At 39.8% G+C, this 16,292-nt stretch overlaps 1 protein-coding gene across 2 annotated transcripts in view; it reads right to left on the bottom strand.

Annotated features, from left to right (window-relative positions):
• Window positions 1-16,292, bottom strand: part of BMPER (BMP binding endothelial regulator) — a 145,697-nt gene that overhangs the window by 31,035 nt on the left and 98,370 nt on the right. For both annotated transcript variants that reach the window (XM_041407953.1, XM_041407952.1), the window contains exon 13: window positions 12,803-13,139. In XM_041407953.1, coding sequence (XP_041263887.1) covers window positions 12,803-13,139 — 337 coding nt within the window. The remainder of the gene's footprint in view (window positions 1-12,802; window positions 13,140-16,292) is intronic.

Raw genomic sequence — 16,292 nt, 5'->3', positions numbered from 1 at the left:
CTGAGCATTTACATTTTAAATCCTGGCATAGATTTGAATGTAGCCCCCATCTGTTGCAAGGACAGTTAAGAAAATAAATAGCATCTTTTGATGTTATTACTTCCAGTGCCACAGTTAAATATCCTCTGCCCACATAAAATTTTAACTTCTATAGATGGAGAAAGTTGACAAAAATCCCTGTGGTATTCCATAACTAAAAAGTGTTCCTTTATCATTTGTAAAGAAATATGAACAGCACTGAGAGACAAAGAGAAATAAAGGATGCAGGTAAAGAAAATTCTTGGGGCTACACTGCACAGTTTGCATGCAGCTGATAAAAAGAACCATGCACTGTGAATTCCTTGCCTCAAAAGCCAGATGGGAATCCTGGCCAGGGATATCACTGGCAACCACGTAATCCTGACTTATGGCCATGGAATAGATTATGTCAAGTCAGGCAGCAGTCTAGACATCTTGGGAGAAAGCACAGGCTCATGATAGTACACCCTGCCAGAGAAATCTGTTCCTTTGGTGTCTCTCTGCCACCATGTTTGGTGTGATCTCACCCAGCTGTGCAGAGTACACAGCTCACAGATGCCTGTTAATTGCATTCTGCATCTGCAGGGTATTGGTGGATACCAGTTTGAAATTACTGTAGAAATCAAACTAACCAAAGAGACAAATGATCTGGAAATCAGAGCAGGTCTGTTAAAGAAAAGATTGAATACGAACCAAATACCCCTTACAAATGGGCTGAAATGCCTGTGTAGTGTATTTTGATTCTGGGCTAGTGGATATTTTGAAGTCAGATCTTTACTGCTAATGGTTGCAGTGAAGATTTGGGCCTTCTGTAAAGTGAGGAATTGTGATGCAAATAGTGGGAACTACATTTTTCAGATGTTGACAAAACACAGCCTATAATTAACATATAGAACCTGAGATCATATTAACAAGCTCAATGGCAGATAAAATAGGCACTTATTTGTGGGATCTGTTTAAGTTGTTCTCTGATTACCAAACAACATTCAACCCCTTCTAGTGATATATTGGTGATCTTTCTCTATACTGTCAGCAAATAGTCTTTGCCTTCAGACACAAGGCCAAGAAGGGTATTCCTTCATGCCAACCAGTCCATAAGATGTTTCTGAAAATGTTTTCAAAAATGTTTTCTATAACCACAGCAAATCTTAAAATTACTGAAAGTTTACATCATCCTTTGAGGACAACAAGGACATCTATAATCTATGTCATCACCTTGCCATACTCCAAGGAGTATGGAAATTCTTTTTCATGAACAATGGGATGAAAAATTAACACAACAGAGAAAAACCATGTAGACAGACTGATGAGCAGAACAACAAAAATGGGTTTTCAAACCTCAGCCAAATCTTTGATATCTGAACACAGAGTTCAGTGGGGGTTTTCTTGCATATTGTCTCCTCTTGCTCCAAACGCAAGTGTTTTATAGCCCATGCCTCAATTCATTACTAGATCTTGACTTATTTTAAGGTTCTTACTTGCCAAAGACACATTGCTGCATGGAATATTAATGAGGTTGTCATCTCCACTGGGCCTTAAAGGAGCAGAGAAGATTTAGTGTCTTAAAATAACTAGCAATGCTTTCTTCTGAAAGTTTGAGAATTTTTGCTTTGACAAGAATAAGGCAATACACTTTTTCTGCATGTGAAACCTCTTAAATCCCATCAGAAGGACTTGAGCTTAAGGCCAGGAACCAGGCATTTTCACATTTTAATCTCAACTTTGCTCTTGGCTTCCTGCACAGCAAAGAAGTCTTTCTTCATTTCAACAACTTCAAATCAGGGTAACAGTGAGAATTAAATGTTTACACTGTGATTTGAAAATGTAAAGTGCTAAGAAGGAACACTTAGGAAGTGAACTTTGTAATCTTTTTCTTTGCTGCCATGGTATCCACCATTCTCAACAAGCTCTTACTTCATGTACTCATAGACTACATAACCTTAAGCACTCACTCTCTGTAAACTACCTAGCTCATTTGAGAGCGGATGTACAAAAATCAGCTGTCTGAATACCTTAACACTTACAACAGCTTCTTCTGGAGTTATCATAAGAGAAATTACTTGTTATTAATTTTCACATGCTAGATTTATTTTAGCTTTTATGTTTCAGGAATATTATGTAAACAGAATGTTAGTTGTAGGAGTACCCCGGAATGCAAGAAAACATATGGCTCCAACTCCCTTCAGTATTCCCAGCACATTCATCAACAATTTTAATTTCAACTGGCTTAAGTGGAGGAGTCAAAGAGAGACTTTAATACTCTCATCCTCTGCCTATCATGATGAAGAAGTGAACTCACAGCACCTGCTGTCATATATGCACATCCCTCTATTTCGGGTTAAAATATAACCCTACTGCTCCCTTTGGGTAAGGAAGGTACTCGTCATACTGTATTTTGCATGCAGTGGCATTTTAATTCTACCCCTGCTCCAGGCTGACACTGGCAAACTCTGTAAGTCTGTGTCTGCTCTGATGAACCATCAGAGAGGGTTAATTATGGGAGCACAGCACACATGTGTTTCCAATGGGCATCTCAATAGTTTAAGAGTGGGTGAACGCAACACACATACCCATACATTACCCAAGGTTAGGGATTGTAGTGGCAAACAATTAAGATGGATAAACATACACTGTTGGATAAGCAGAAGTACCTGTGTCACCATTCTGCTCCCATTGAGTCTGTTCGTTGCTTTGATGCTGCAATGCCGAGGGTACAATAATCCTTAGGTGCTAAAACTTGCCATGGGGAATCAGGACCTTTAGTTATCATGTCCCAAGTCCTCACCAGAACTTGCCTTGCCATATATGTAGGATCTGTGTGCTCACAGTTAATTAAGGACTGCATCTGTCTCTCATCTCACTGCTGGCACCAGGTGCTCAATCTGCTCTTACTCTCAGAGCTTCGCTGCCCAGAGTGCAAACATTTTGCAGGTTGAATAGCAAAGGGAGAGGACACCAAAATGGAATGTGCTGTGTTTTCTTTTGAGGAAATGTGTAAATCACAAGTCCTGAGAAGTTCTGATTCCTTCATGTGCTGTGAAGAACGATAGAAAAATGAGGCTTGAATAATTAGAAGTTAATTGCCTTACACACTAGTAGTTTGTACACTTGAGAGATCAGATGTGGAGTATGGGATCTTCACACACCTCTCAGTACAGCAAGCCCTTATGGGGACAGACAGGAAAGAAGGAGATTTGCCTATACCCCAGATTTCTGCTTTATACCACAGACAGCTACTTAAAAGCTGACATAATGCAGTGGTCCACAGAGATCTCAAAGCCTGGGAACATCCCAGATTTTTTGGATGCCCTGTGAGATTGAGAAAACAAGACAGCAAAACTGAAAGAAAAATCTGCAACTATTAAAAACACCCACAAGAAAGCTTTCAGTTAAATCTAACTCATAAAATGTCTCTAGAATGGATGCTTCATGTGCAGCAAGTCAGCTCTGCAAAATACAGGGAGAGCAAACTTGATAAGCTCTTGGAGCTGTCAAAAACTTCCTAAGGCAAGCTTTCTACAGAATTTTGTTTGTGGTAGTCACAGCTCACGTCCTGCTTTGTCTGGTTATCCTACCAGGAACATAAATGAACTCATAAGAATAACAGGAGGATTAGGTTAAGCTTATTTTTAAAACATTTCCCACAAATTCATCTCATTTGCCTGCTTACAAACACCCTTGCTCATCTTTCTGTGTGTCTAATTAGGTGGGATATACTGCAGGTGGCTTAAAATAGGAACTGAAATATAGTAGCTTTGCATGCTAAAGGAAAGGTAACTAAAATGTCATGTTATGGAAATGCAAACTGATCATCTCAGGGGCCTGAAAGGGTTTCTCCCCCATTTATGACATGGTACAGTTGGCCAGCTACGATTTGGGTGGCTTTCCTCTTCCTTGCAACACTTACTGACCTCTCCTTAAGGCAGAATATGAGATATGATGGCTTGGTTTCTTGAATTATTTATTTACAGAAATAGACATACTGCCATCAGCTAAGCATCTCTGCATTTTATTTAAAGTCAATACTGCAATAAAGCTTAAAACAAAAAAAGCTAAAATTAAAACAAATTTGCAAAAAAAGCCCTGCTGAGAACCTGTCGTAGAGGTTAATTAAAATGAGATCGAACAGAGGTCTTGGATTTTGTAGTAGCTGGAGTTAAAAATCTGTGATACCTGACAGAGACATGGTGATTTCCTCTGACGATGCTTAAAACTTTTCCAAATAGCATCTCTCCAAAAACAGGATTTATTTTTGCAGCTAAAAAGAAATACTGCAGAGTAGCAGGTATTTTTTCTTTGGCAATGGATTAAGTTGTACCAACTGGCAGGCAGCATCTTTTTAAAATATTTCTACAAAGGAGGATATCCCTCTGCTTTTCTACCAGCTCCTCTCCACACCTTCTCTCCTCTTTTTAAACGTTTTATAATACTGAAACATCTGTGGTGCTTTCCAGAGTAGGAAAGGGCTCTTTCAAAAACTATTTATTAGTGTATGCAACAAGGATGTGCTTGTATTTGACCACGGCAGTCCTACAGCATGCCCATGCTCACTGTGAAATAGTGACATTTGAATAGTCTAGCTATAATATGATGGTGAACTCTAGATTAAAGAAATTATTCCTAGAGCATGTTTTAAAGCCTATAAAACTCTAGATTAAAGAAATTATTCCTAGAGCATGTTTTAAAGCCTATAAAACAAGCTTTGAAAAAATGTGAGGGATGGTAGACCTATCATTGCAGGTTTTTTCTACAAGTTCCTTACAGACAAGAAAAAAGAACCACGAGTGAATTCTAGTCAGCAAAACACAGAACAAATCTCTCAGTTGCCTGTGTCCAGACAAATTAGGTTTTCTGCCTTTAGTTTTTCCCTAGGAAAAAAGAGACCATCAAACAGGATATGGATCTCCAGATTTGAATGTGTTTTCTTTTATCTACCCCAGTAAAGAATGCTAATGAAACAACTAGCTGAAGCTTTCTGAAATTATCTGTGGTACAGCAAATGGTGGGAAGACAAAACAAAGATTACTAACTGATGCAAAGATTACTGTAATACAGCTTCCTGGGACAGGAAAATTCATAATTACGAAATTCTGTCACCCAAATACAGCAAAATTCTCATTGACTTCAATGAATCAGAATTGTACCTCATGACATCAAAGCACTGTAGGAAGAAAAAAAAAAAAACAAAAAAAAAACCCAAAAAAAAACAACACACCAATACCAAACTGCCAAACCTCTATTAAAAGTAATCCAGGAACAACAAGCTCTAAGAATGCAGTCTATATTGACAAATGATAAGGGAGCATTGGGCATACCCTGCTTTTCTGTTAGATGTCTCCTCCCTACTCCATAGTGCCTACCATCCTTCAGGATCATTTTTGTCTCAGTCAAACTGACCTTACAGTTTCATATGCACAGTCTCATGGCTGTCAGACAGTGGACAACGAGGAAGACAGCAATCGGTTATGAAACACCTGACTTGAATTTCATTGAGCGAGGCAATAAACTAAAAAGAAATGAAGTTTTATTAGGCAGAAGCAGGTTTTCATCATAATTCTCTATATACCTCCATTCATGATAATGACAAATTAAGTTCTTTCCTGGAAAAGTGAGAAATGAAGCCTCATAATGCACTTACAAGAAGTAGGAAATAACATTTCATTCAGTGTAAAAGGACAGGTAGGGTTGTGATCATGTAATTAGGTAAGTAAAACAAATACATTCCAGACATGCCATCCTTTGAAGGAAAGGAAACTCGCAGGGGTTTAATCATATAGCAGTATGAAGCTTCATCTGGTTTTCCTATAACAGATATCTCCTTGTTAGAAAAAAAAAAAATTAACTTTCCATATAGGGAAGTACAAGTGGAACCATGCACTCCTCGGCTGGAAGCAAGCTATGGACAGTCCCAGGTGAATGGTGTCTACCCAGCACCACTGTTTTGTCAGATTTTGGAGCCCTCTCCACCCTAATCCCTTCCCCCCACTGAATCCCAATACCTCAACAGGAAAGTAGACATCTGTGAATCCTCTGGCACTGCTTCAATGTTTTACAGCTGTAATAACCACTGATACAAAGAGAAGAATGTTTTTTAGCCCCAAATTCCTGAGGTACTTTTCTAAACAGACACAAGTGGATGGGACTTGGTTACATGAAAAATACCCCACCAGGGTCAGGGGTGTAGGGAAAGATGAAGAGGAATCATGATCTGCAAAAAACTGAGCTCAGATTGGCTTTAAATTTATCTTTTCTGACCACTCAACCCATTTGTCCAAATCCAAACTTCTAATCTTTACATCTAAACAGTATTTTTCTGGCAGCTTGAACTCACTCACTCTTGGCCACACCAGATGAAAAATACTTCAAGGAAGGGGCTTAAAACAGTGGTGATTTTAAATATATGCAGTAGTTTTGCAGTACTCCTTACCATTAGCATATAGGCAGGACAGTTTGATACTTGCTCCTAGAAATCCCAGAAAGCATCAGACACAACAAAGTCCATTCTCTCTCATTGTTAGCACTGTCAGCCACCAACAGTCTAAGTCATGGTGCCTCTTACCTGTATTTTAAGCAGTTCATCACACCCTTACGCAAAATGCACAGGTTGGCATTGAGTGGTTTGAGGGATAATTTTTCATATAGGGGCAGCAGGCAGCCCAGACAGATAGGCATGGAGAACTGGTTCCCAAACACCAGAGCTCTTGCAAGGGGTGGGGACATCCTAGCTCTCCCAGTGCCTATGCATCTACTACCAAATTTCTGTGCAGCCCTTCAAAAGGACCTGAACAGGTTGGAGAGATGGACAGAGAGGAAGTGTCTCAAGTTCAACAAAGGCAAATGCAGGGTCCTGCACCTGGAGAGGAATAACCCCATCCACCAGCACATGCTAGGGGTCAAACTGCTGGGAAGCAGCTCTGCAAAGAAGGACCTGGCAGTGTGCTATTGTGGCCCAGAAGGCCAGTGGTGTCCTGAGGTGAATCAGTAGGTCGAGGGAGGTGATCCTGCCTTCTACTCAGTCCTGGAGTGCTGTGTCCAGCCCTGGGCTCCTGGGTACAAGAGAGATATGGAGCTCCTGGAGCAGGTCCACGGAGGGCAACAAGGACCGGGGAACTGAAGTGTCTTTCCTATGAGGGAGTTTGGCCTGTTCAGCCTCAAGACAACTGAAACGGACATTCACTAATGTGTATAAATATCTAAAAGTGGGGTGCCAAAAGGATGTTTCCAGGATCTTCTTTGTGATGCAAGTCAATAGGAAAAGAGGCAGTGGACAAAAACTGATGAACAGGAAGTTCCACCTGAGGATGAGGAAGAACTTCTTTGCTGTGCAGGTGACTGAGCACTGGAACAGATTGCCCAGAGAGGTTGCAGAGTCTGCCTCGCTGGACATATTCAAGAACCCTCTGGATACAATTCTGCGCCATGTACACTAGGATGATCCCTCTTAAGCAGGGAGGTTGGACCAGACGACCCCACTCTTGTCCCCTCCAACCTTACCCATTTTATGATTCTGTGATTCATAGAAAACTCACATCCTCATGCAGATTTGCTTAAAAAATTTATTTCAAATATGTTTAAATTCCTTTATAACCAGAAGTTCCCTGGGCCGTGCAGCTGCTCCATGACAATTTGCCCAAGAAGCTGAATAAATTGTTTCATCCTGCGCTCCTCTCTGTTGTGGTTACACTGCTGCTAGTACCCAGACTCAGGGCCAGCTTCAGCCAGATAGTCTGACAGGCACAGAAACATCCATTCCTCAGCACAAAGGCCAGTGGAAACAAGAGCCAACCCCTGCTCTGTGCCAGGTCTGTAAAAGGATCAGTCACAGTTTCATGCCATCAGTCCCTTTCTTGAGCCAACACCACTGGCTTTGTCTTGAAGGGGGACACAGGCCAGCTCTGCCCTGGTGTGGGTGGAAAAACATATGTGGAGGCTGGTTCGGGAGAAGGAGCCAGTACAGGAGTCACCCTGGTGAGCACCAAGAGCTACAGCTGCCCTGCACTTAAACTACAGAGGAGCCCTGGAGCAGCCTGGCCGCAGCCAGAACAACTGCTATGCCCTAATTCATAGCCAGAACCTGAAAACCTTGTGGGGAGAATTTTGTAATCTGCACCTTGGCAGTAAACTGAGGGTTCCAGAGATCTCAGTTCCATCCACCACTTAAACACTTGAAACAGGATTTTCTTAAGTCATTCTTCAGCGTGCATTTATTTTGTATCATCCTGCTGAGTGAACAGAGGGGCATAACCACATGAATTTTACAGCTGTAGGACATCATTGTTAACAGAGAAAAAGACCTTCAAACCTTTTGCTTCAAAGCCACAAACCTTTGGTCCCCATCTTTCAAACAGTTTGTAAATATCTTTGCCATGCTCACGTGTTCTCTGCAGCCATTTTATGGCATCACTGCCAATCTTAATAACGGAGATCTAACAGGCTATACAATGTTGTAAATTATGCCTCAACTCCAAGCAGTAATATTTTCTCTAGCTAAGTGGAAATTTTTAGAAAAACTGCAAGACTGCAGCAGTTAACTGCACAAAGTTAATAGGTTAACTGAGACAGAAACTCACTAACTGATTAACCCAGAACTATAGATGAAGTAATGTCACCACATCACAAGGGTCATTTAAGTCAACAATTGCAATAAAGCAGATTTGCAATTATTGAATGCATGTGATTAACAGATTCAAACAAATGATGCTATTAGTATGTTAATTATTCCTTGCCCTAATGGCAAGGAATGGCCCTAAATACTGGTGATTAAAATGTTTAAGAGAAATCCCAGGACAATTACAAAAAAGAAAAAGAGTAATTAATTATTCAGAGTGCTATTGCCTGCTGAAATATAATAATAACAATAGCAAAAATATATATTAATAATAGGAAGAGTAATAAACATAAAAAGACACTCTTAAGAGTTAGGGACACAAATTTTCCAATGTGAAATAGAGAAATCTACTGCACGGCAAAACCAGGACACTGCATTTTTCTGGAAGTTGTGGCAGTAGTGAGAGACCCAGGCACTGTCTAATTAGTCATTTATGAGCTCAGCTGCTGTGTAGGTGTATTAGAGACGGGTAATATACTGATATCATATTTGATGTCACGTTCCAAATCCATTGATGCAACTGCTTAAAAAAAAAGACCCCACCAAGCTACCAGAAAGCCATGGATGCTAATGAAGGCAGGTGTGCAGGAAGTATGAGTCCTGTGTCTTCCTCTACAGTGTCTCCTGCAGCCACATTTCTCTCTGCATAAAGCAGCATTGCTGTGGCTCTCTCACTGCAGTCCCTCGACCCGTGGCAGGGGCTGCCTGCTCCTCTCAAGGAGGCTCCTGAGAGGTATCAGACATGACCAAGCAAAGCAGGCATGGGGTCACACTGGTGACCTGCCCTGCATGATCACATTGCTCCTGGCCTCACCTGCTGGAGTCACCTGCAGGCCCCTGCTACAGCACAGCTCAAAGATGCACGAGACCAGCCACGGGGTAGGGTTTGGTGAGAACAGAAAGTCCTCTTCTCCTTTTTCAAGCTCCCCAAATCCTCATACATGAGCTTAAATGGTACCGTAATATTTCCCAATAATGTGATGGAGCTTTTTCTGTTAACAACAGCATAAGATATTGAGATAGTAGCATCTATTTTTAGTTCTGCTTATACTCAAGAGCAGTTTCAGGAGTTTGAGTGACAGCTTTATTGCATACATGGTACTGAGTAACCTTGGTAATTTTCTTTTACCTTTTTTTTTCAAGCACCAGTCTGGGATGGTTAGCCATAATGAAATATCAAAATAGACAAGTGGCAATGGTGATGACACTAACTGCTAATCTCTTCTTCACACAGGATTTACCAAAATCTCCTAGAAATTCAAAATAGTTTCCCTGCTTAATGAACTTGCCTCCAAAAAGTTGAAACCTAAGGGTTATTTTTAGAGTATTACACATGAGTACTGAACTAGAAATGCATTGAAGACAAACAAAAAATACCAGCCTCAACTAAACAAAGCAAACCACGATGAAAAAAACATAAAATGTGTTTAGTTACAAAACAAAGAACTTAAAAAGTGGTGTACAATTTTGTTAGTCTGCAGTCAGAACTATTTCAAATTCCTTTCTCACACACTTACATTGTACTTCCTTCTGCCACATGCTTTACAGGGAAACACAAGTCACCAAAGTTACATCACAAAAAAAGGGTTAAGGGCAAGGTGCAAAACCTAAAGTGTCACAGATCTCTCAAGGTCAAGCACAGGAGTCAACATGCAGCTAGATCTCTACTCTCTAAAACATGAACTATATCCTTTTCACTTAACAACCATGACAATCACACTGTATGTTTTTTGGATGGCCAGAAAAAGGAGAAACTACAGCTGTAAAAAGAATGAGACTTAAAATGAATTTGAGATATCTTCACACAAATCTCGTCAGTAAAACAATACCAAACAAAAGTTTGCAATCCATTGTTCACTGCCTTTTTTGGTATTTGGAGAAAACACACCCTAATTCCTAATGTTCCTGCTGAGTTTATTTCTGTTTCTGAGAATTTTTATTAACAGCACGTCACTACCCAAGAAGCAAAATGAAAATGAAGCAATGTCAGTAATATAGACAAAAATGACCACGAAAGGTTAACTCTTGAAAAGTAGTATTTCAAAAGGAAAAATTCCATAATATGTAATGTTGGATAGTAAAAACTGAGACGCCATTCCATTCAATGAGGACATTGGGAGAAAAAAAAAAAAATCTAACCATATCATTCTGCCTCCTTCCTTTTCTTACTGCTAGGAGTCTGCTCAGAGTTGAAAAAGCAGAATTTTAAAAAATTTTAGTTAAACTTACCCTGAAATTAGAGAACATTAACTAAATATGCCTTTCTAAAAAAGAAATCTCAGTTAAAAGCTGTGTTAATTTGAATTTCTTTCAATGTAAATCTAAATCTCCTGCAAAAGCACATCACCAGTAATGAGTTCTTTACATTAATTCTTTACTGTTAATTCTGAACAGAATTAATGAAAAATGCAAATCTTTCTTGAATGTGTGTCCCATAATCATTACCTCTTTGCAGACAATTCCTGGTATGGAAAATGGCCATGGTCATTGACAAAATTCCTTGCTACAGCTTTATCAGTTTCTAACAAGAAGCAGCATTCTATTACATACTATTATTTAGCTATAAATTATAGTTTATCTTCATTCCTGTGTTGGAAGCTGAGCATTTTAACAGCTAGCAACATCAAAATGGAAACAACAGCTACTTCTGACAAAATATGATGGTCATTTCAATGTAACATTTCCTGAGGGAAAAATACACTTTTCTACAAAAGGACACAAATTAAATACTTGCTTGATTTCGTTGCCTTTCCAGGACAAACATTAGATATCATTTTAAAGGAACAGAAAAGCTCTAATGGTGATTCTTGAGTGCAAGCATGTAGATTTTTTTTTTACTGTTGCAGCCAAAATATAAATCACTTTCTGCTGTGGTGTCAGGAAGTGTATTGCACTAAATTCATCATGAGCTACTTTAAAAAAGGAACAAAAAATCCACTGCAAAATTAAACAAATCTCTCTGCACCTGTTTTCCATTTGCATTGTCACCACTTACCTTTAAAGGACGATGGAAGTGAGATGGGAATGTTGCTGAAATGCATTCAACAGACCCTGTGTGTGTGTTGAAGCAGCAACTTCTCTAGTGCTCTCTGTTGTGCCTTCAGCCATTGGAAAAGATAAAGTATCATAACCTGCACACAACATAATCTTTACTCTTTGCCTTTAGGCTCCTAGCACAGGGATATACCATAGCAAAATAAGTGCAGAAGCACACAGACTACAAGCCAACATGTATGTCTTCTTCTAGCATTTCCCAGTCTCAGATGTATTCTGCTGGGTTAGATAAATGTCTTTCTGTCTCATTATAAAAAAAGAGGAAAGCCAATTCATTAGGGAAATTGAGTCACTCTAGAAAGCTTCTCCTAATAAATCAAATAGTTCAGTGAATGTGACCAAGTGGGGAAAGCTGGGAGCACAGAGATCAGGCAGCTTCATCCACAACCATACAACTGTGATTCAGCTTGCTCTTACCTTTTATGTCAGGCAATCAAAAGAACAGACAATTGTATTTACTGAGTGAGGGGTAAATAAACTCGTGCCAATTAAAGAACAAAAAATATGTCTTTGTGGCTTAGACTTTAACCATTTTAAAGATTAAAAATCTTAAATAATTCATTCAGACAAGGATTCTAGATCCTCAGTCTGTCTCTCTTTTCCCCCAGGGCAGGACAGACTATGCATGGAATATTTTGTTAACTCTCCTTTAAAATTCTCAAGCCACAAAACCACAGCATCCAAGAGGCATTAGACATACTTAATATCCTTGCTTTAATAAAGTGATTTTTAAAATGTTTCTGGGAAGCACACTTCTGTGGACCACAAGCAACAGCAATTGAAGTCAGACTCAACTTTACAATTGAGTTTGAAATCAGAGGGAGTTTACAAAAATGTTTTGAAGTCTCTTCCCCCTCTTTCTTCAGTCTCCAAATGTACTTTTTCTCTAGGTTATCATAAGCCTGCCTGCCTTTCTCTGTGTTGGTTGCTCAAGTCTATTTGCTCAGGACCATCTTCTTCTGGTTCTGGACTCAGAAAACCTCCCATAATATAAGCTTGTGTATTAATTCTTAACAAACATATCTCAACATGTGTTCAAGTGCTACTGAAACTGGGCCTACAGCCTGTTTTTTCTCATCACACAGTAACTTAGTACCTCCCTCCACAGCAAGCCACGCTTACCGGTAAAAGGTGGTGTAATCCACTGTTGAATGACAGCTCTGGAACTCCCATGCTTTGAGTTTCTGGCATTCCCGATGAGCTCGGAGCTTCACCCTGACTGTCCCATGACAGAGCTCAGGTACGGGTTTCCTCTGTGGGCGGCTGCAGAACTCATTGGACTCCACACGCCAGGATTCAGCGAAGTCATCCACATCAAACTTAAAATTGCCATCCCCCCCAATCAGGTCATCTCGCTTGTGCCCATTGTAATTGCCACACAAACCACAGAGTTTGCCTTTCAGATGAGGTGCAGCCATGACTTCCACAAAACTGTCTCCATCCCATGAGATTTCCAAGCCTGATAAAAAGATAAGACAAAAATGCACAAAAAAAAACCCCCAAAAAAAACCAGAGAGAGAGAAAGAGAGAGAGGAAGAAATTGAGGATAACAAACTGCAGCTTATGTTTGTGCAACAGTGTTAATGGGAACCTGGACAAAGCCACTGGCTTAGTTCTGATAATGCTGTTAGATTTCTATATAGTTCCCAGTAAGTGCCTCTGGCAACTGAAGTGTTTCTTAAATTATAGCCAGTTACAATACATGCATGCCTATCTCTTCTTATTTTTGTTCCTTCTTGCTAATGAAAGGGGTTATCCTAAAAAATATGGAGCGAAGGCAGGATATCAATATCAAAGGAGGGCTCTTGCACAATTCTGCAAATTGAATTTGCTATGGTAAATTTCTAGCTAATTATGCAGGGGCCCCAGAATTTCAACCATTGTTACCCATTGCACAGGTAGTGGTAATACAAAGATGTCCATGACCCATGAGATTCCAGCCATAACCTGATGGGAAACATTCTACTCTTGCCTACAAAGCTGACACTGGTTGCTTTTTGGGGTGAATACAACTGTTCCAAGACAAGTTACCTTATTTTGCAGGAGTAAAAAGAGTTTAAAAGATTACAACAAAGACATATCAGATACCAAAACTGTTGTAAGAAAGCATTCTGAATTGGATTCAAACTGTTCACTCAAAAGGCATTAATTACCAACTTTTTGTCTGCATAAGTTAGCAAAACTGAGAAACTATGGTAAACATCTAACCTTCATCTAGTGGCTGGGATGTAAGCCCTCTCCTACAATTTGCTTTACAGGAAGGTTTGGCACTTCTGGAACATCAAAATCTGAGTTACTTTTTGTGAGTGACATCCATTTTATCTGCCTGTGCCCACCTAAAAGCTAGGTGTCTAGTTTAAGTCAGCCGTCTGGGCCCTTTGATGGAGTAAAATAGGCAGCTCTGGATCACAACAGTATTGTCTAATGCAGAGGAAATAAACTATTTTCTGAATGTCTTTCTGTTCCCACAGATACTCTAGAGGTGCCAGAGATCATGTGGAGACTAAACTTCTAGTTTTTACCTGAGTGACTGTAAATTAAATGGATTCCATTCTTTGAGGAGTAAATAGGCAGCTCATAAGGTAAAACCATTTTGATATAATTTGGGATAAAAACAACACCAAGAAACATTGCTGCTTAACTTCCACCCAAAAAATGGCCTTTCTTGTAATTACTTCCACTGTCTCCTGAATTCTTCTCCATCACATCTGCAGGAACCCTGCATCTGAAGATCACAAATCATTTTGCTGATATTAAGTTATTCTCATAAAATACCTGTGAGCAGCCATTAGTTAAGGATAAACACAGGATCCTGATTTTCAACAGGATAATCCAGACTTTACCCTATTCCCCCTGTTTAGCCAAGAATACCAAAGAGCATCATTTTGTGGTGCAGGACCAGGGCTTCGCTCCAGCTTTCTTCATTTGCTATGTGGGCTGGCTTAGCACCACCCTTTCCCCTGATAAATCAGTGCTTGTCACTGTGTCATCCAAATCCTGCCCTATCCTCATGCAAGTAATTAACATACCAGTGAATCAGTTCAAAGCTGGAACCCTTTTTTCAGCAACACATCCCATTGTCTCCTATGACAATTCCTACCCATGCTGCAGAGGAACAGGGTGAGGTTCAAGAGCAAATTATGGCTATAGAAGGGTGCGTCCATTTTAACATCCTGCCCCAGTGCTTCTGTAGGTTACACCATGTCTCCAAGAGTTTTGGGAATGATTTACTCATCAAGGCTGTGAAGGTAATTCTGCATTATCTGTCACTGCAGTCTATAACACTGTTTTCTTATCACCATAGCTTAGCAATGGTAGCACAAATGTATCCTGAGTTAACTATGCCTGAAATCAGTTTCAAATTACCTCATAAACCCAGCATGGATTGGGCCACTGTCTCCTCCTCCAAAGGCACTTTACACCCAGCCAACTGAGAAATTGTGCAAGACTACAGCTGTTAATGAGGCCAGCACAGTGGCAAGGGAGAAAGCTGCCTTTTAAGCTGCTTCATACATTATCATTGCTGGACAAATTCAAAATCCAGCTGTCTTTGCTTCTGACAACACTGAACAAAACAAAACACAGCTTGATTTGCAGACACAAGATTAATAATGCCGTGCTGGCACTTAGAAAATACTTCCCATTAACTTATAAACCAAGATTTCTTCAGACTTGAGAATCACATAAACTTTCTCAAAGTTTAAAGCATCAAGATCCAAATTTTCAGACAGTTCTTCTCAGAAAATAACTATAGCTTTAAGGCTGAGTTCAAGTTTTTCCCTCAGAGAAGCTCCCTCAGAAGTTCCCTACTTTAAACAAAGTCAGAAAAGACTGGCTAAGGATTCTATCTTAAGTTTTCTTTTAAGACTATTTCTTTTTCTTAAGACAAAACTTACTGACCTTCAGTGAAAACACATTAATAATGAAAGGTTAACTTGAAAATTTTTCTGAACATTTATGTCCTCCTTCCCTGAGTTAATTTACATGTTACATGTTGCTTCTGTAGACCTACAAAAGAAATGCAGATATGCAGAAGAAAAATAACATGAAATTATGGCTTTTCTTCTCAGAATAAAAATTCACATTTTTAAATCTAGAGATTCCTGCCTTGATTACTGGATTTCATTCAAGAGACTCACTTGTAACTGTCACATGGATGTACTTTCCTCTAGCTGGTATGGCTTAATTACACTTTACTCTGCTGTAATTGCTCAGATGGAAGGGTAATTTCTGGCTTTGATGAAGAGAATAAAGGCTGCTGTCCATAACAGAGCTTATTCCTTTTTGGAGTAACAAGGAAGGGTATTTACCCCTACATGCACGACAATTTTGTTGGAGCCTGATCACAATGTGCAGTGTGTGCCTTTTGTTTGTTCACAAGCAGAAAGTCCAGTTCATTTTTGTAAACCAGTAAAAACTGTGACAGATGGGATTATGCTACAGAGCAGTGTTTGAAATGGTCTCGTTGGCAGGCAGAAACTGTTTGGAAGATTTTCTTGGTGCCTACATCCCCCGCTTTCTTCCCCCCGCCCAAAATGAATGAGTTTCCCATTCACTTGGACAAGAATCAGAAACCAAGAGATGAGAAGCCAAAGGATGCAACATCTGTCCC

Source organism: Onychostruthus taczanowskii, unplaced genomic scaffold, assembly GCF_017590055.1.
Source record: "Onychostruthus taczanowskii isolate IOZ18803 unplaced genomic scaffold, ASM1759005v1 scaffold28, whole genome shotgun sequence".
NCBI lineage: Eukaryota > Metazoa > Chordata > Aves > Passeriformes > Passeridae > Onychostruthus > Onychostruthus taczanowskii.
Note: the sequence above shows the minus strand (reverse complement) of the source record. Positions and strands in the feature narration are given on the sequence as shown.